The 18246-nt window shown below is 38.5% G+C and overlaps 1 protein-coding gene across 11 annotated transcripts in view; it reads left to right on the top strand.

Annotated features, from left to right (window-relative positions):
• The window catches only part of NUBPL (NUBP iron-sulfur cluster assembly factor, mitochondrial), a 530407-nt gene that overhangs the window by 86008 nt on the left and 426153 nt on the right, over positions 1-18246 (top strand). For 3 of the 11 annotated variants that reach the window (XR_010839581.1, XR_010839583.1, XR_010839582.1), the window contains exons 1-3: positions 8446-8570; positions 9147-9294; positions 13135-13169. Coding sequence is in view for 7 of the 11 variants with exons in the window: in XM_059057230.2 (XP_058913213.1) it covers positions 8463-8570; positions 9147-9294; positions 13135-13169 (291 nt within the window). In the remaining 4 variants the exon portion in view is untranslated. Of the gene's footprint in view, positions 1-8415; positions 8571-8754; positions 8780-8940; positions 8983-9146; positions 9295-13134; positions 13170-18246 lie in introns of those variants that run through there. The other 8 variants (XM_067028607.1, XM_067028606.1, XM_067028608.1 and 5 more) reach the window with 6 other exon arrangements.

Here is an 18246-nt window from a genome sequence, read left to right as displayed (position 1 = left end):
GACCGCGTACTGCAAAAAAAAAAAAAAAAAAAAAAAAAAAAGGCATTTTCAACAGCACATGCCAGCATGTTACCCCACAAAAATAGCTCGAGTTAAATAAAATAGTAATTCTTGGATATGATTAGAAATTCAGAAAAGAGATTCAGTGTGGCATTAATGTAATAAGGTTGTTGACTTTGAGTACTTGACAAAACTTCACCAGGTAATTAAAAGAGCTCTTTGTATTCTTAACAAGTCAAAACAGCAGCTATTAAACAATTTAGAACAATTATGCACAAAATGGACATTTTCTGTGTAAAAACATTTTTATCTGTTTTGAAGACTAGCAAAGACTGGAAAGCCTAAGATGGGAGAGATTAGTAATTATCACTTCAGTGTTTGGATTGTTGAGTTAATAGTTAGTGGATGGCCTCTACCACTGAGAATAAGTTCCTTAGCCTGAATGGGTGGTCAGGAAAATCCTATTTTGTTTTTATTTTTAAGCTGCAGAAGAAGATGCCATGGAAAATGGACCCAAATACTGCCTGTAAGGTTGGTTGGTATGAACTGGAGCATTTCCAGCAGCTTAAGAGTTGTGTGGAAGGCTGAAGACAAAGATACACTTCATATTTTTAAGTTTGCCAGTCTGTCTTAGAGCACACTGATATTGTAACCCTTAATGTCGGTATTTCTGCTCTATTGCTCTAAATCAGACTATATTTGGAGACATCAGAGTGATTTGGTAGGAATTCTTCACTTACATAAAAGGATTGAATAAATTTTGTGCCTGCAAAAATTTATTATGACATATCATGTATAATATCTATGGTTAATAAATCCTAAATAGAAAGGGTCAATAAATGAATTGACAAGATTTGGTACTACAGTGCCAAGTAGACTAAGATATTTTGTAAGCCACATGATTATAGAGGACGTTCTCACATTGTGGTCGCAGCTTAAAACAGACAAAAATCTACATTATCTCCTTTTTCCTGAGGAAAATACAACTTCACATTAGCTGAAGTGTAGGTTTGGTATCTTGATGGGGCTCTGCTTTGTCATTGTCCTTGGAATGTTCTCTAAAGTGCACAGGAAAATTCTCTTCTGAGTACAGAATGAAGTAATGTTTTAGCAAAGCCTTGTAGAAACTTATGTCTTCTCATCTCTAGTATGCAATTGAAGGGTAGGAAGGACACAGCTGAAAAAATATAGGTTTGGTACTTGGAGAAAATGAAATAAAAAAGCAAAAGCCTGGGAATACTAAGGCCCTGGGTATAACAAGTATTTGCCTGAGGTGACAAATACTTTTCCTAAATTCTGATAGGGTGGCTTCTATTTCAGGATAGGATCTTCTCTGAAGCCTTAAGCATTAAAAAGAGACTAGGGGCTTCCCTGGTGGCGCAGTGGTTGAGAGTCCGCCTGCCAATGCAGGGGACACGGGTTCGTGCCCCGGTCCGGGAAGATCCCACATGCCGCGGAGCAGCTGCTGGGCCCGTGAGCCATGGCCGCTGAGCCTGCGCGTCCGGAGCCTGTGCTCCGCAACGGGAGAGGCCGCGACAGTGAGAGGCCCACGTAACGCAAAAAAAAAAAAAAAAAAAAAAAAAAAGAGACTATATTCAGTTATAACATGAGCCCTTGACCTTTGTCCAAGGATTCAGTTCAATCTTATAAATCAGAAATTCAAATGTCAAATCACCCATGATTTATCCTGCTTTGGATACTGGCATTTAGAAACCCATCCTGTCTCATTCTAGAGGTGGATTTTTAGTCATTTGGAGGCGTATTCCCAGATGCCCATCCAGTCTAAGAACATACAGGTATCTCCCCCTCTTTTTGAAAGTTCACTTTATGCCACTTTGGTTTTATGAAGGACCTACATAAGTACCTACTTTCACTAAATGAAAGAAATCTGAAGAGGATTTTTGCTTTTATGAAAAAAGGTGAAAAGTGAAAATAGCATTCAGCATTTATTTTACAGCGAGGGGCTATGGAGGCAGTGCCCCCCGAGCAGCGAGAGTGGCATCCCAAGCTACTTCTCCGGGAACTACACTCAGCATCTCAGCATCAAGCTACCATAGCTTTGAACTTGTCTGTGAGCATCTGTGCTTTATCCTGATTTATTTTGTGCATCTGTTAGTAAGATGTGTCCTAAGATGATTGCTTCTTTGCCTTACACCATTTCAGCTTACAAAAGGTAACATAGGAACTCTCTGTACATACATTTGCTTTGTGTAATTTTAAAAAATAAGAATGAGGAGCTTCTTTGACAGGACTACTTTATGTGAGCTGAGGTACTAAAAGGCCAGCAAAGTCTTTGATATGGGAAAATCCACAAACTTTCTAGACCAGGTTTCCTACAGAGAGACTGGTTCATTGGGAAGCTATTCTCCTAAGCAGAATTACTCTATATTTTAATGTGAACATTTGTATTAGATGTAGATAAAGCCAGTTTCATGCTTAGTCATGAATAGAGAGATTTGGAAACAAATCACACTATGGGGCAAAGTAGGGTCAATGCATGGGGTTGTCATTTAGACAAGTCCATAGATGGGGTGGGGTTTTCTTTTCAGCGAGCCCTTTGAACAGGATGAGAGGTTCAGTTGGGGACCGTCACCTTAAACTGAAGGGACTAGCACTAGTTTTCGAGCTTTATTTAGAATATTCAACAGAGACTGGAAACTGTCCACAACACCTATTCTTTCTTAGTGAGTTGAGCAAAGGGATGAAACACTGAGGCCGTCCTGAGGCTTATGGGCAGGGTATAAGGCAGGCTTCTCATTTGTGGGTATCTGAACTTTCAGTGAGTCCTTGGTCACCTGAGAATATAAATATATACATACATATATGTATATATATGGATATATATGTATTTTAGAGAGGGTAATCTAGCAGATACAAATACTTCCTTTCTAGAAAACAGTATATTACCCTACACATAGGAGACATACAAAACAATCCTCTTTGTTTTGATCAGTATTTGTAAAATTCTCTCAGGGTGGTAGAAACTTAATCTTGATAAGTACAGATTCCACCACAGATACCAGGGTTGTGTCTATGTAGTATCCAGATGTCCACATGGTGATGTGAATTTAATCCTCAAGGTCGTTATCTATCCATACCAGCATCCATTGTGATGCCACACATTTAACCATGAAAATTGTTGCCAAGTCTTGACCATTTTCTTGACATTAAGCTCTCTTTAAGGATCAGCTTTCTCTCAGCCAGTCCTGTGGCTCTTTGTAGGGGGCAAACCCTGTGAAGCTGCCTCAGGCTGTCTGCCTAAACACAACTGTCAACCATTTTCATTCTGTGGTCCTGCCACTACACTGAGTTCTATCTGGGAATGGGGGCATTGATTTTGTTGTTGTTACATCCCCCAAACTGATTTGGGCCTTTCTTGTTCTCCTTCCTCACTGGGGCTGAATCTTGGGGGAGAGGTAGTAAAAGTGTATGGGGGTTCCTTCTTAGGAGCTGTAAGAGGCACAGATTATTCTCACTTCAAATGAAAGAAATCCTAACCAACAGTGGTTTAAACAATTAATTATCTCACACAACAAGAGGTCTGGAGACACAGGCCAGGACTGGCATAACAGCTTCACTATATAACCAGGAATTCATCTTCCTGCCATACTTCCACTTTGTTACCCTCAGCTATTGGCTTTTGTCATAGTGTTTGTCACCATTGTGCTTGTCATGTCTGAATGGGGAAGGGCTATATGAGGTACAAGGAATTATAAGCGGAAAATACTCTCTAAATGTTACAAAATATATCTCACCATGGTTACAAGTACACAGAAACCCACCCAAATTAGGCCAAGGTAGAAAGAGAATTTGTTGGTTGGATGTAAGTATATCTCATGGACGTAAGGATAGGAAGTATAGCTGAACTTCACTGTGGACTAGAAGCAGGAACTGGAAAGCTGTTATGAATCAGTACAGCTGTTATCCCTTCCTTTTCTGGGCACATGATCTCTTATGGTCTGCTTTATTTTTCTTTCTTGGCATTGGCTTTTTCTACTTCTCTGTGTACAAAGTAGAAAATGGTCACTTTAGCCTTATCAGTTCAAAGGCAAACTAAGATTGAGTAGTATCTCTTATGTTTTAAATTCTGTGGGGAAAGAATATGATTGGTCCAATTTTGGTGGTATGTCAATCTTTAATCCAATCAGTGACCATGGGGATGGGATCAAATGACTTAGCAGTTCTTAGGAACTAAGGGAGAATACTCTTTTTTTTTTTTTTCCTTAAACATCTTTATTGGAGTACAATTGCTTCACAATAGTGTGTTAGCTCTTCCCCTACAACAAAGTGAATCAGCCATACATACACACACGTTCCCATATCTCCTCCCTCTTGCATCACCCTCTCTCCCACCTTCCCCACCCCACCCCGCCAGGTGGTCACAAAGCACAGAGGTGATCCCCCCGCGCTACGCGGCAGCCCCCCACCAGCCATCCAATCCACACTTGATAGTGCATACATGTCCCTGCCACCCCCCCACCCCGTCACAGCCCACCCCTCCCCCTACCCCTCCCCATATCCTCAAGTCCATGCTCCAGTAAGTCTGTGTTTTTTTTTTTTTTTTTTGTGGTACGCGGGCCTCTCACTGTTGTGGCCTCTCCCATTGCGGAGCACAGGCTCCGGACGCGCAGGCCCAGCGGCCATGGCTCACGGACCCAGCCGCTCCGCGGCATGTGGGATCTTCCCAGACCGGGGCACGAACCCGTGTCCCCTGCATCGGCAGGCGGACTCTCAACCACTGCGCCACCAGGGAAGCCCCAAGTCTGTGTTTTATTCCCGTCCTACCACTAATCTCTTCATGACATTTTTTTTTCCCTTAGAGTCCATATATATGTGTTAGCATACGGTATTTGTTTTTCTCCTTCTGACTTACTTCACTCTGTATGACAGACTCCAGGTCCATCCACCTCATTATAAATAACTCAGTTTCATTTCTTTTTATGGCTGAGTAATATTCCATTGTATATATGTGCCACATCTTCTTTATCCATTCATCTGTTGATGGACACTTAGGTTGCTTCCATGTCCTGGCTATTGTAAATAGAGCTGCAATTAACATTTTGGTACATGAGTCTTTCTGAATTATGGTTTTCTCAGGGTATATGCCCAGTAGTGGGATTGCTGGGTCGTATGGTAGTTCTATTTGTAGTTTTTTAAGGAACCTCCATACTGTTCTCCATAGCGGCTGTATCAATTTACATTCCCACCAGCAGTGTAAGAGGGTTCCCTTTTCTCCACACCCTCTCCAGCATTTATTGTTTCTAGAGTTTTTGATGATGGCCAATCTGACCGGTGTGAGATGATATCTCATTGTAGTTTTGATTTGCATTTCTCTAATGATTAATGATGTTGAGCATTCTTTCATGTGTTTGTTAGCAATCTGTATATCTTCTTTGGAGAAATGTCTATTTAGTTCTTCTGCCCATTTTTGGATTGGGTTGTTTTTTTTTTTGTTATTGAGCTGCATGAGTTGCTTATAAATTTTGGAAATTAATCCTTTGTCAGTTGCTTCATTTGCAAATATTTTCTCCCATTCTGAGGGTTGTCTTTTGGTCTTGTTTATGGTATCCTTTGCTGTGCAAAAGCTTTTAAGTTTCATTAGGTCCCATTTGTTTATTTGTGCTTTTATTTCCATTTCTCTAGGAGATGGGTCAAAAAGGATCTTGCTGTGATTTATGTCGTATAGTGTTCTGCCTATGTTTTCCTCTAAGAGTTTGATAGTGTCTGGCCTTACATTTAGGTCTTTAACCCATTTTGAGTTTATTTTTGTGTGTGGTGTTAGGGATTGTTCTAATTTCATACTTTTACATGTAGCTGTCCAGTTTTCCCTGCACCACTTATTGAAGAGGCTGTCTATTCTCAAGAGAATACTCTTGAGAAGGGGCCATGGGTGTGTGTGTGTGTGCGTGTGCGTGTGTGTGTGTGTGTACCAGTGGTTGTTGGAGAAGAAACAATGGACAGGTCTACTACTCTCTTTTTTTTTTTTTTTTTTTTTTCCCAGTACGTGGGCCTCTCACTGTTGTGGCCTCTCCTGTTGCGGAGCACAGGCTCCGGACGCGCAGGCCCAGCGGCCGTGGCTCACGGGCCCAGCTGCTCCACGGCATGTAGGATCTTCCCAGACCGGGACATGAACCTGTGTCCCCTGCATTGGCAGGCAGACTCTCAACCACTGTGCCACCAGGGAAGCCCTCTACTACTCTCGTGATACCCTAATCTGCTGAAGGATAAATCAAATTAACCATTCATTCATTCTACAGACATTGGTCTCACTTGTTCTTCCCCTTATGCTCTCTCTCAAGAGTGTCAGTACCGCTCATCTAGTTGCCTACATTATAAACTCTGTACAACCCAATAAGCAACACAATAGCTAATATTTATTGAATATGTGTACTATGTGATAGGCATTCTATGTGCATTATTTTAAATTCAACTGCATAACAACTCTACAAATAGGTATTATCTATTTTATAGATAAGCAAAGTGAAATTTAGAGATGTTAAGTCAAGCTTTCAACATCTCTTTCGGATTACTGCAGTAACCGCCTGTCTCCCTGCCTCTGATCTGACCCCTCCTATCCTTTTTCTGCCTGTCAATCATAGTGGTATTTCTAAAACACAAATCTGATCGTGCTGCTTTCCGGCTTAAAACCCTTCTATGGTTCCCTCAGGATAAAGTCCAAATTCCTTTGCATGATATATAAAGCCTTTCATGATCTGGATAGCTATCACCCTACCAATCTCTATCCTCATCTCTTTCAGTCTTGCACCTCACAGTCTATCCTCAAGCCACACAGATTTTGCAGTTCTTAACAATTCATTTCTTACTTCTGCACAACAACCCTGTAGCCATTCTTCCTGCTGACTCCCACACGTTAACCACACGCAGGGTTAAGCTTAGATGTTACCCTATTCAGAAGCCTTGTCTGACTGAATTCAGTGCTCCTCCTTTATACTTTTGTATCACTCAGTGATTTTCTCCTATACTTATCACATCATACTGTAATTGTTTGTAAACTTATTCTGTCTCTTGCACTGGATTGTAGTCATTGAGTGGAAAGATTATGCCAGGTTTAGTATTGAAAACCCTAAGATTAGGGTAGTGCTTGGTGCATAATAGTTGCTCAATAAATATTTGTTAAATGAATGAATCTTTGGTAGAATTCTGGAAGAACTCGAAAAGCTACCTAGAGAGAAAGAGATATTCAGTATTTCTTGTTTAGTAAATGGATTATTCTGACAGCTATTTCCTCTTAGCCCTATTTTTTGGCTTATAATTTATAAAAATTGAGCAGATGCAAATTTAAAATTGATAAAATTAGCTGTGAAAACACATCACAAAATAATAAAATAAGAAAGTGATATAAAACAATAAGTAAGAGTGTTAAACCTAATGTAAGAAGAAGAACGCTGAATGAAGTGACAAAGTTGTGAGATTGGGGAGAAAAAGCAAGGAACTGAAAATTCTTTTCACTGCTTACTAAATTGAATGTATATTGCTGGTAATATTTCATTTAATTCTTACAATGATTTTTTGAGGTTGATATGTTATGCCTGTATTAAAACTAAGGAAATTAAAGATCAGATTAGAGCAAAATAAACTGAATGATTACACAAGAAACTCTCTACAGATAAGCACATAAAAGAAATGAAAATCAACCTTAGAAAATATTGTGGAGAATATGCGAAGGTAAACCACTCTACACCCTAAATGATTCTTTTGCTGGGTCCGAGTTCCTGTATCAGCTTTCCAGCTTTCTTTCCTAAAGCGATTTCCCTCACTTTCACCTTCTTTGAATGTAGTGATATGTCCTTCCTTTTACCTGGATGCATTCTATCTCCTTCCTCAAGCTTTGTCTCACTTAAGTTGCTTTTTGAGTGAAATTTGCTTCATTAGACCCGCTTTCTGATTTAATTAAACTTTTTCGACCCTAGCAAAGCACCCCGACTTCTCTCTCAGAGAATTATCAGCAACACAGCAGTGTCAGCACAAATCCTACTATTACTGTAGATTACTCAGGGGAAAAAAAAAAGAGATAAAATCCTTAACAGTGGCAGTGTTTAAGTGACTATATTCTGCGCTGTGAGAACGCCTGGAGTCATTTTTAACTTCCACCATTTCCTACTTCTCACTTGGGTCAGTTTTCTAAACTTTCTAAGTCTCAGTTTTCTTACCTATGAAAAGAGGATCCTAGTAAGAGCCTCCTACCTACCTACTCCAGAACTTCTGTGAGGGCCAGATTAGAGGAGGTACGTGAAAATGCTTCATAAACATTGGGTAAAACGCTGTAAAATGTTTGTACCTGGCTACAGACGAGATCACAACAACAAGTTGTATTCCTGGGTTGAAGAAACTCAAAGGAGGCTCGTCGTTAAGGAGAGGAAGCCGAGCGTTGCCATGTGACGTCATCACCCAGCGCTTGCCGCGACGGTTTCCGGGTTGGGCTGAAGGCAGCATTCTGCGTCATGGGGAGTTGGCAGCGTTTGCTGCTTTTTCGGGGGGCGTCGCTTCGGGGCTACGGCGGGGCCTGTGTCCCGCTTGGGGGAAGCCGAGTGTTGGTTTGGGGGCGCCAGGTCCGTGGTGCTGCAGAGCAGGTGGAGGCGGACGGGTCCGAGACGCTGGGGCGCCAGGACTGCGGGTGCTCTGCAATTGACTCGCTTCACTGCCTCGTGGGCACCCGCCCACTTGATGGCTCAGTGAGACCCCAGTTCTGGACGTCCCCACTTTCCAGGCGGGCCCCCAGTGGGACCAGGCCGAGGCTTAGAGGGGCGTAAAATAGATGGTTAGACCATGGATGTGTGACTTGCACTTGTTTTCTTAGTGTTGGTTTATTTAGAAAATAGGTTATAGAGAAGGAAAACACGTGGAGGATTTAACTCCGGAAAGAGGCAGCTTATTTACTTTCCATTTTTAACGTCTGCGTATCCTGGCAAATAAATTTCAATTTAAACAATGTGTCTCTGCAATTGTGATCAATAGCAATAGGTAAATAACACTAAGGGCCTAAATAGTGGAGATGAGCAGAATTAGAGTAGAAAAGAAAGCCCTGTTAATTGCAAATACCAAATTGTTTTTACTTTTACAGCGTGATAATGGAGATGGCTTGTTTTAAAACTGTTTTTTTTTTTTTTTTTCTTCTTCTTCTTAAGTTCTCTGGTGCTGAGAGTGAGACCCTAAAACAAAGAAGAACACAAATCATGTCTCGAGGACTTCCAAAGCAGAAACCAATAGACGGTGTTAAACAAGTTATAGTTGTGGCTTCTGGAAAGGGTGGCGTTGGAAAGTCTACTACAGCAGGTATATAGGATATTAATTCTCATCTTGATTAGGACTTTATGCCAACTGGCAAGTGCACAATATTAAAATTATAGTTTTGTTCTTAAAAAAGTATTTGTGAAGTTCCTAACAGCTGCTTCCTTAGGATGAGGAGTTGGTGGTGATTGGGAGCTTAGATTTTGGAGTTAGACAAAACTAGATATGTAGCCAGGTCTTTGACTCCTTAACTGAGGAAAAGGTGGCCAGGTTGTCTATCACATCTTCAGTTTACTTAACTGTAAAATGGCAATGATTATAATCTTTTTCATAGGATGGTTATGCACATTAAACAAGCTAACTACTTAGCCCACTGTCTCATACATAGTAAGTACTCAATATTTGGTTGCTGTTATTATTAAACATTTAGTAAGTTTAACACTAAATTTATTTCTGTTCTTTGATGTTCTTTTCTAGTCTTTTTCAGTGTACACATAGCTAAGTAGTTGCAATGAGATTGTTTACATTATTGTGGCTTATTTTCATTTAACCATAATATAATTTTCAGCATTTATAAAGTCAACATAGATCTAATATTTGAAAATGTTTTAATTATTTAAAATATCTTTTAAGCTTTGTATCTTTTATGTTAATATACTGGAGCAGAGAATTTGTTTTTTGGTGGCTTTTAAAAATTGATTATAGATTTCATTGTGACTGAAATGCTGCTTTCAGAACCCATAAAAGAAATGCCCCCAGAAGTAGAAGAGTTACCATCCAAGACTAATGACCAGGTATTCCCAGATGTTTTCAAAAGAAACTTTTTATTTCTAACAAAAATTTTCAGTGTAATAATGTAAAACGGTAACCCCCCTCCTCCCAATTCAACTCAACAGAGGCAACTTGTATTATTAATTTGGAGTCATAAAGCTCTCAAGTCTTATTGTTGCCTCATTTAAAATTTTCAATCATTTTAATAGGAATGGCTTAATTCAGGTCTTATCCAACCTATCTTTTTTGCAGTTGATTTAAAAAAAGTAACCATCCTTATATCACTTTGTTAATTTTGGCACAGTTCTACACTGTTAAAGATCTTTTATGTATTTATGTATGTATTTTTTTTTTAGCTTTTGACTCAAATTTCTGCATTTTTAAAAAATTGAAGTGTAGCTGATGTACAATATTATACAAGTTTCAGGTGTACAACATAGTTTACAATTTTTAAAGGTTATAGCCCATTTATAGTTATTATAAAATATTGGATATATTCCCTGTGTTGTACAATATTTCCTTGTAGCTTATTTATTTTATACATATCAGTTTGTACCTCTTAATTACCTACTCCATCTTGCCCCGCCCCCCTAAGATCTCTAATTTTTTTTTTTTTTTTTTCCTCAGATAGTAACCTAAAGTTGGGGCATATATGTACCTTAAAATTCCTTAGTTCATTGAAACCAATGACATTTTCAAATAAAAAGGGCCAGATACAGAGTTCTGTGACTTTCACTAGAGATCTTGTGTCTTGACTCAAAGCCATATTTGGTAATTCCTAGATGCAGCAGTTTTATAGTTGTACAACCAGCTACAAATCCAACTGTATAGTGTTATTAGCTCAGTTTTTTCCCATTTTGACCTGAATGTAATTGTGGAAGAGTTTTTCAGATGTTTTGAAGAAATTAAGATTTACTAAGTATTGTAGTTATGATAGACCCCTAATATACTATTTAATAGATACTATATTATTATTAAAAATAATTAGTTATTGATTGTTCTTAATGAATTTATGCTATGTCCTACACATTTTGGCTTTCTTTCCTAAGGACCTACAATCCACCTATTTGGTATTTTGTTTTTAAAATTTGGAAGCTCTTAGTTTTTGGTTCTAGAATCCACCTCTACTTGTGTTTTGAAAATTCAGAGTACATTTACCTGTATTCAGTGGTGTGAATCCTTTTGCAAGCTCTGTGTTTACTTGGACTGGTTAAAGATGGAAAGTGTTTTCATGATAAGAGCCATAAGTTCTTTGGGTTTTGTGCAATAAAATTTGTTGGGTCTGTAGGCTAGCACTTCTTTAAACCAAATTGTTTATTGTTTTTGGTTGTAAGATTGTTACCTTGGAATGTGACAGCAGTTAGACAGGAAAATATATGAGAGGGCTTCCCTGGTGGCGCAGTGGTTGAGAGTCCACCTGCCGATGCAGGGGACACGGGTTCGTGCCCCAGTTCGGGAAGGTCCCACATGCCGCTGAGCGTCTAGGCCTGTGAGCCATGGCCGCTGAGCCTGCGTGTCCGGAACCTGTGCTCCACAACAGGAGAGGCCCGTGTACCGCAAAAAAATAAAAAATAAAAAAATATATATATGTGAGAAATGTACAGTGTTTGACACATAAGTGCTTCAATAAGTGTCCCTTCCTTGCTTTTTTTTTCTTTGTTAGCATCATACCACTTGTCCCAAATAATTGGCCTATATTGTTTCATAACAGCTCTATCTGCATACATCAGCCTTAGAAGTAGATTATTTCTATGTAACTCTGTTGGTATTCTATTTCTTTCCATTATATGTGTTTATTCCTGTTCCAAACTATCTAAAAATACTTCCTATTTGAATATGTATACTGGAGATATTTTGGATTAAAATGATGACGTTTGATTAATACAGACATGCTCTGTGATTCTATTGTGTAAATGCAGAAAGACCTTCACATTAAAATGAATTACTCTCTAAAAGTTCCTGCCTAAAAGTTGGATTATGTTTAACCTGAAATTCAGAATTATTTTATAATTTATAAAAATTAATTTGTTAAGTGCCATGCCTTAGGCATAATACTATAATACATATAGTATTTGATTTAATTCTCACAACAGTTATGAAGTAGGACCTCATTTTATAGAAGAAGAAACAGGCTTGGGGTAAAATATTCTACTCAAGATTATAAAACAGAGAGTGGTGAAACTGGGGTTTGAAGCATGTCAACCTTGAAAGTTTATGCCCTCATATACTTTAAAGGAAACAATATTGGCATCATTTATAACACTGTTCTGTAAGGAATTGTGATCCACAGTATGAGGGTCTGTTTATTTATCAGTTTTGGGAATGTGTTACTTTTGGACCTCTTTTTCATCTCAGATGTAGCATATCCTTATTGCTAGGCTAAAGGTGGTTTTGGGGACTACTGCTTTCCCCCTTTATGTGTTTGGGATTCACTAACAATAGGCACTTTTAGGAAAATGTTTCACTGCCTTGCCTTTTACCTTCCTTTCTTCCCTCTGCTCACTGGTCCAACCTTTCATTTATATGGGTATTTGTGAGTTAGATATTTGGAATTCCTGCATTACCAGCATTTTTTTTTCCCATACGCGCGCCTCTCACTGCTGTGGCCTCTCCTGCTGCGGAGCACAGGCTCCGGACGCGCAGGCTCAGCGGGCCGTGGCTCACGGGCCCAGCTGCTCTGCGGCATGTGGGATCTTCTCGGACCGGGGCACGAACCAGTGTCCCCTGCATCGGCAGGCGGACTCTCAACCACTGGGCCACCAGGGAAGCCCACCAGCCCACCAGCATTTATTTTTAAAAAGTAAAAATAATTGAATGATATATACCATTAACATCATTTTAAAAAACTTGGATTATTTAAATACAATTGTAACAGATGATAAATGGATTATTTAAAATGATAATTTTGGGACAGACATTTACTGTTTATGTTGAAATGTTACTTTCTTTTTTGTGTTTTTTACTTTCTGTATTCTCTCCATGTCCTTGTTTTTTATAATAGAGATATATTAAAACTTTATTTGCCTTGGTTGTTACAGTGAACATATTTAAAGACAAAATGAATTTTAGTAGAAGGAAAGTTACTAAATTTAATTACTTTTTTGTTTCTTACAGTGAACCTTGCACTTGCTTTATCAGCGAATGACTCGGTAGGTGTTTATTAATAGAAATACTAATTTATTAAAATGTTTTTTAAGGCAGTGATTAAGAGCATGCTGATGTTTTTTATTTACTCTGTCGGGTGTATAGTGTAGCTCTAGTCATTTGCATGTCTTTAAGGAACTCAAAAATCTGCCATAAGTACTGTTTATATTTAATAATGATGATGAACATGGAAGGGGACCACTAGTCAAGGAATTCAGGCAGCCTCTAGAAGCTAGAGAAGGCAAGGAAATGGCTTTTTCCTTAGAGCCTCCAAAAGGTATATAATCCTCTCAGCACCTTAATTCTAGCTCATTGAAACCTATTTTGAACTTCTGTGGTAATTTCGTACAGTAGGAGTGGGAAACTGATACAGGAAGTCAATTTTCTTAGTTCTTAAATTTCTGAAGATGTCTTTATTTTGCCTTAATATATGATAGTTTGACTAGATGTAGAATTCCAGGTTTACAATAATTTCCTCTCTGAACCTTGAAAACAATATTCCATTTTCTTCTAGCATGCTAATGAGATGTCTGATGCTAGTCTGATTCATATTGCTTTGTAATAACCTCTGTTCTTCCCTTTAAAGCTTTTAAGAGTTTTCTTTATGTCTTTTAAGTTTAGAAATGTCACAAATATGTGTCTGGTTGTTGGCTCTACATTTTTTTACCTGTTTGGAAATTGGCCTAGCAGTACAAGGCTTGAATCTTTTTCAGCTTAGGGAAAGTTTCTTCATTGATTACTTTTTGTGATGTGTTTGTTCTTTCTCCAGAAACCTATTAGGTAGATATTGACCCTTCATGCTTGTTAATTTTTCTCTCATGTTTTCCATCTCTTTGTCTTTTGCTCTGTGTTTTGGAAGATGTCTTAGACCATTTTCCACACTGTTATATTGGGTTGTAGTTGTTATTTAGCCCTTCCAATTTTTATTTTTAATTTGGAAGTGGTATTTTTTCCAGTTTTCCAGAACTGTTTTATTTTCCAATTGCTATCCACTTAAAAAAAAAAAAGGTTGCACCATTTGTTTTAGTCTCTCTGAGGATGCTTTTAGAATTAGTAAAAAATGTTCCTTTTAATGATCGCTATTTACTTAGCATGGTGGTTCTTATAATGTGGTCCTCAGACCAGCAGAATCAGCATCACCTGGGAACTTGTTAAACATACAGAATCTTGAGCCCCAGACCTACTGAATCAGAAACCCTGAAGGTGGAGTCCTACAGTCTGTGTTTTAATCAGCCCTCTAGATGATTTTGTTGCAGGCTAAAGTTTCAGAACCATGGATGTAGAGTTTTTTTAAAACTCTAAATTGCTAATGGCATCCTTTTTTGTTTTCTAGTGTGATTATGTTTTTAATTTAGTTTTGAGCTATTTTTTCTCTTGTTTCAATGGGAATTTGGAAGAGAGATATTCATATATGATTAGGTAACCTTATTGAAATAAAAGCCAGTAATATTTTTTTTTCTTGGCTGTGCCCTGCAGCATGTGGGATCTTAGTTCCGCAACCAGGGATCGAACTGTTGCCCCCTGGAGTGGAAACTCAGAGTCCTAACCACTGGACTGCAAGGGAAGTCCCGCCAGTAATACTTTTTAAAAAATAGTTTTTATTAGAGTACTTAGTTATCTTGGAGAAGGAACCCCATCTTCCTTAAAGAAGGGAGGAAACAAGGAAACTTCAACAGATGAGAAGGTAAATAAATTCATAGGTGTGGGGATCTTTTAATTTGGTTATCATTTCAGCCAAAGCTTTGATTCTTAAGACAATGCGAAGTAAGAAGTGATCAAAGGATGAAAAGAATAGTTAAAAAGGAGTTAATTCCATCATGTTAGATGTTGCTAGTTTTGATGAGATGGTAGCTCAGATTTTCTTTTTTTCTTTTTTTTTCCCTTTCATGGAGCAGGGATGGTTAGCTTCATATTTAATGCTTTAGATGTATGACAGGGAAATTGGCAACAAGGAATGAAAAGCAATGTTTTTCCCTGGGCCAGTTTTTCAGAAAGCATTTTAGTGTCCTTAAGTGTTTTAAAATATGTTTGTAAAATCTACTTTAGAAAGGGCTTAAGTATTCTGTTATCTGGATGAAGGTTTTTTTTTTTTTTTCATTTCTTTATATTTTGTAGCAAAGTTAGTTTAGAAATTAAAAAGGAGAAAGCCAGGAAATTTGAGCAGCATGCCCTAGAACTCAAAGATAATCTGACATAATACAGTGTTTTACAATTGGCTACTGTCTTGTGCTCTTTATATATACTTAGGAAAGATCACTTTTATACAGCATGTATACTTGATTAATAGTGTTTTTGATTTGGGAACAGCATGTTTGGCTTAAACTGTGATCTGCCAGAGGACTGCCTGTGTATAGAAAAGAAGATAAATCATATATAAATATATGATTTATATGTATCTGGCATAGTTTTATAATCTGTATTGCCCAACTTAAGATGTTATTAATATTACACTTACTTAGAGGACATGGTTGGTCTTTAGGGAACACTCAAGGTTCCTGCAAGCCCTTCTCATTGCCTGAGCTGATATATATAGATGGCTTATGTCCAAGGACATTTATTGGGACATGGTACTACGGTATGTTGCTTTATGGGCTGAAAACCTCAAGTTAGGATGGTGTCTTTGGAGCTGATCTAGTGATTCATTCCCATGGAGTCTTAATTCCATGGAGCTTATATTGTAAGAGCGGTCTCTGACCTGCTTACCCTTAGAGCAACTTTTGTTTTTTTACATCTTTATTGGAGTATAATTGTTTTACAATGTCATGTTAGTTTCTGCCGTATAGCAAAGTGAATCAGCTACGTGTATACATATATCCGCATATCTCCTCCTTCTCAAGCCTCCCTCCTACCCTCCCTATACCACCCCTCTAGGTGGTCACAAAGCACCGAGCTGATCTCGCACTAGCTATCCATTGTACATTTGGTAGTGTATATGTGTCAGTGCTACCCTCTCACTTCATCCCAGCTTCACCTCCCACCCCCCACCAGCTCTGTCCTCAGGTCCACTCTCTACGTCTGTGTCTTTATTCCTGTACTGCCCCTAGGTTCATCAGAACCATTTAAAAAAAAAAATTCCAGGGCTTCCCTGGTGGCGCAGTGGTTGAGAATCCGCCTGCCGATGCAGGGGACACGGGTTCGTGCCCTGGGAAGATCCCACATGCCGCAGAGCAGCTGGGCCCGTGAGCCATGGCCACTGAGTCTGTGCGTCTGGAGCCTGTGCTCTGCAACAGGAGAGGCCACAACAGTGAGAGGCCCACGTACCACACACACACAAAAATAAATAAAAATAAAAATAAAAAAATTCCATATATATGTGTTAGCATACGGTATCTGTTTTTCTCTTTCTGACTTACTTCACTCTGTATGACAGACTCTAGGTCCATCCACCTCACTACAAATAACTCAATTTCGTTTCTTTTTATGGCTGAGTAATATTCCATTGTATATATGTGCCACATCTTCTTTATCCATTCATCGGTTGATGGACAGTTAGGTTGCTTCCATGTCCTTAGGCCAACTTTGCCAAAGACCTTGCTAATTCTTTTCTCCTATTTTCCTTGGGTTGGTGCTTGCCCCTTTTCAGCATTGGAGTGGAAAGATCTAATAAGATTAATTTGTTGGTCTAGGGGAAACAGGTCCAGGAGGTTATTCATTTTACTTTTAATGTTGGCCTTATGATCTCTAAACTGGGTTACGTAAACCCCAAGGGGTATTCAAGATAGGCTATTGGAATGTAGAAGGGAAATTTATCTTTTCTTTTTTTTAAAATTTTTAAATTTAATTTTATTTATTTGTTTTTATACAGCAGGTTCTTATTAGTTATCCATTTTATACATATTAGTGTATACATGTCAATCCCAACCTCCCCATTCACTCCACCACCACTCCCACCCCCCGCCACTTCCCCCCTTGGTGTCCATACGTTTGTTCTCTACATCTTTGTCTCTATTTCTGCCTTCAAACCAGTTCATCTGTACCATTTATTTAGGTTCCACACATATGCGTTAATATACGATATCTGTTTTTCTCTTTGTGACTTACCTTCACTCTGTATGACAGTCTCTAGATCCATCCACGTCTCTACAAATGACCCAATTTTTTTCCGTTTAATAGCTGAATAATATTCTATTATATATGTACCACATCTTCTTTATCCATTCGTCTGTCGATGGGCATTTATTTAGGTTGCTTCCATGTCCTGGCTATTGTAAATAGTGCTGCAATGAACACTGGGGTGCATGTGTCTTTTTGAATTATGGTTTTCTGTGGGTATATGCCCAGTAGTGGGATTGCTGGCTCATATGGTAATTCTATTTTTAGATTTTTAAGGAACCTCCATACTGTTCCCCATAGTGGCTGTATCAATTTCCATTCCCATCAACAGTGCAAGAAGGTTCCCTTTTCTCCACACTCTGTGCAGCATTTGTTGTTTGTAGATTTTCTGATGTTGCCCACTCTAACCAGTGTGAGGTGATACCTCACTGTAGTTTTGATTTGCATTTCTCTAATAATTAGTGATGTTGAGCAGCTTTTCATGTGCTTCTTGGCCATCTGTATGTCTTCTTTGGAGAAATGTCTCTTTAGGTCTTCTGCCCATTTTGGATTGGGTTGGTTGTTTTTTAAATATTGAGCTGCATGAGCTGTTTATATATTTTGGAGATTAATCCTTTGTCCATTGATTCGTTTGTAAATATTTTCTCCCATTCTGAGGGTTGTCTTTTCGTCTTCTTTATGCTTTCCTTTGCTGTGCAAAAACTTTTAAGTTTCATTAGGTCCCATTTGTTTAATTTTATTTTTACTTCCATGACTCTAGGAGTTTGATCAAAAAAGATCTTGCTGTGATTTATGTCAAAGAGTGTTCTTCCATGTATTCCTCTAAGAGTTTTATAGTGTCCGGTCTTACATTTAGGTTTTAATCCATTTTGAGTTTATTTTTGTGTATGGTGTTAGGGAGTATTCTAATTTCATTCTTTTACGTGTAGCTGTCCAGTTTTCCCAGCACCACTTATTGAAGAGACTGTCTTTTCTCCATTGTATATCCTTGCCTCCTTTGTTATAAATTAGTTGACCATATGTGTGTGT

The sequence above is a fragment of the Kogia breviceps genome, chromosome 3, assembly GCF_026419965.1.
Source record: "Kogia breviceps isolate mKogBre1 chromosome 3, mKogBre1 haplotype 1, whole genome shotgun sequence".
Taxonomy (NCBI): domain Eukaryota; kingdom Metazoa; phylum Chordata; class Mammalia; order Artiodactyla; family Physeteridae; genus Kogia; species Kogia breviceps.
This window is presented reverse-complemented; position numbering and strand designations above follow the sequence as displayed.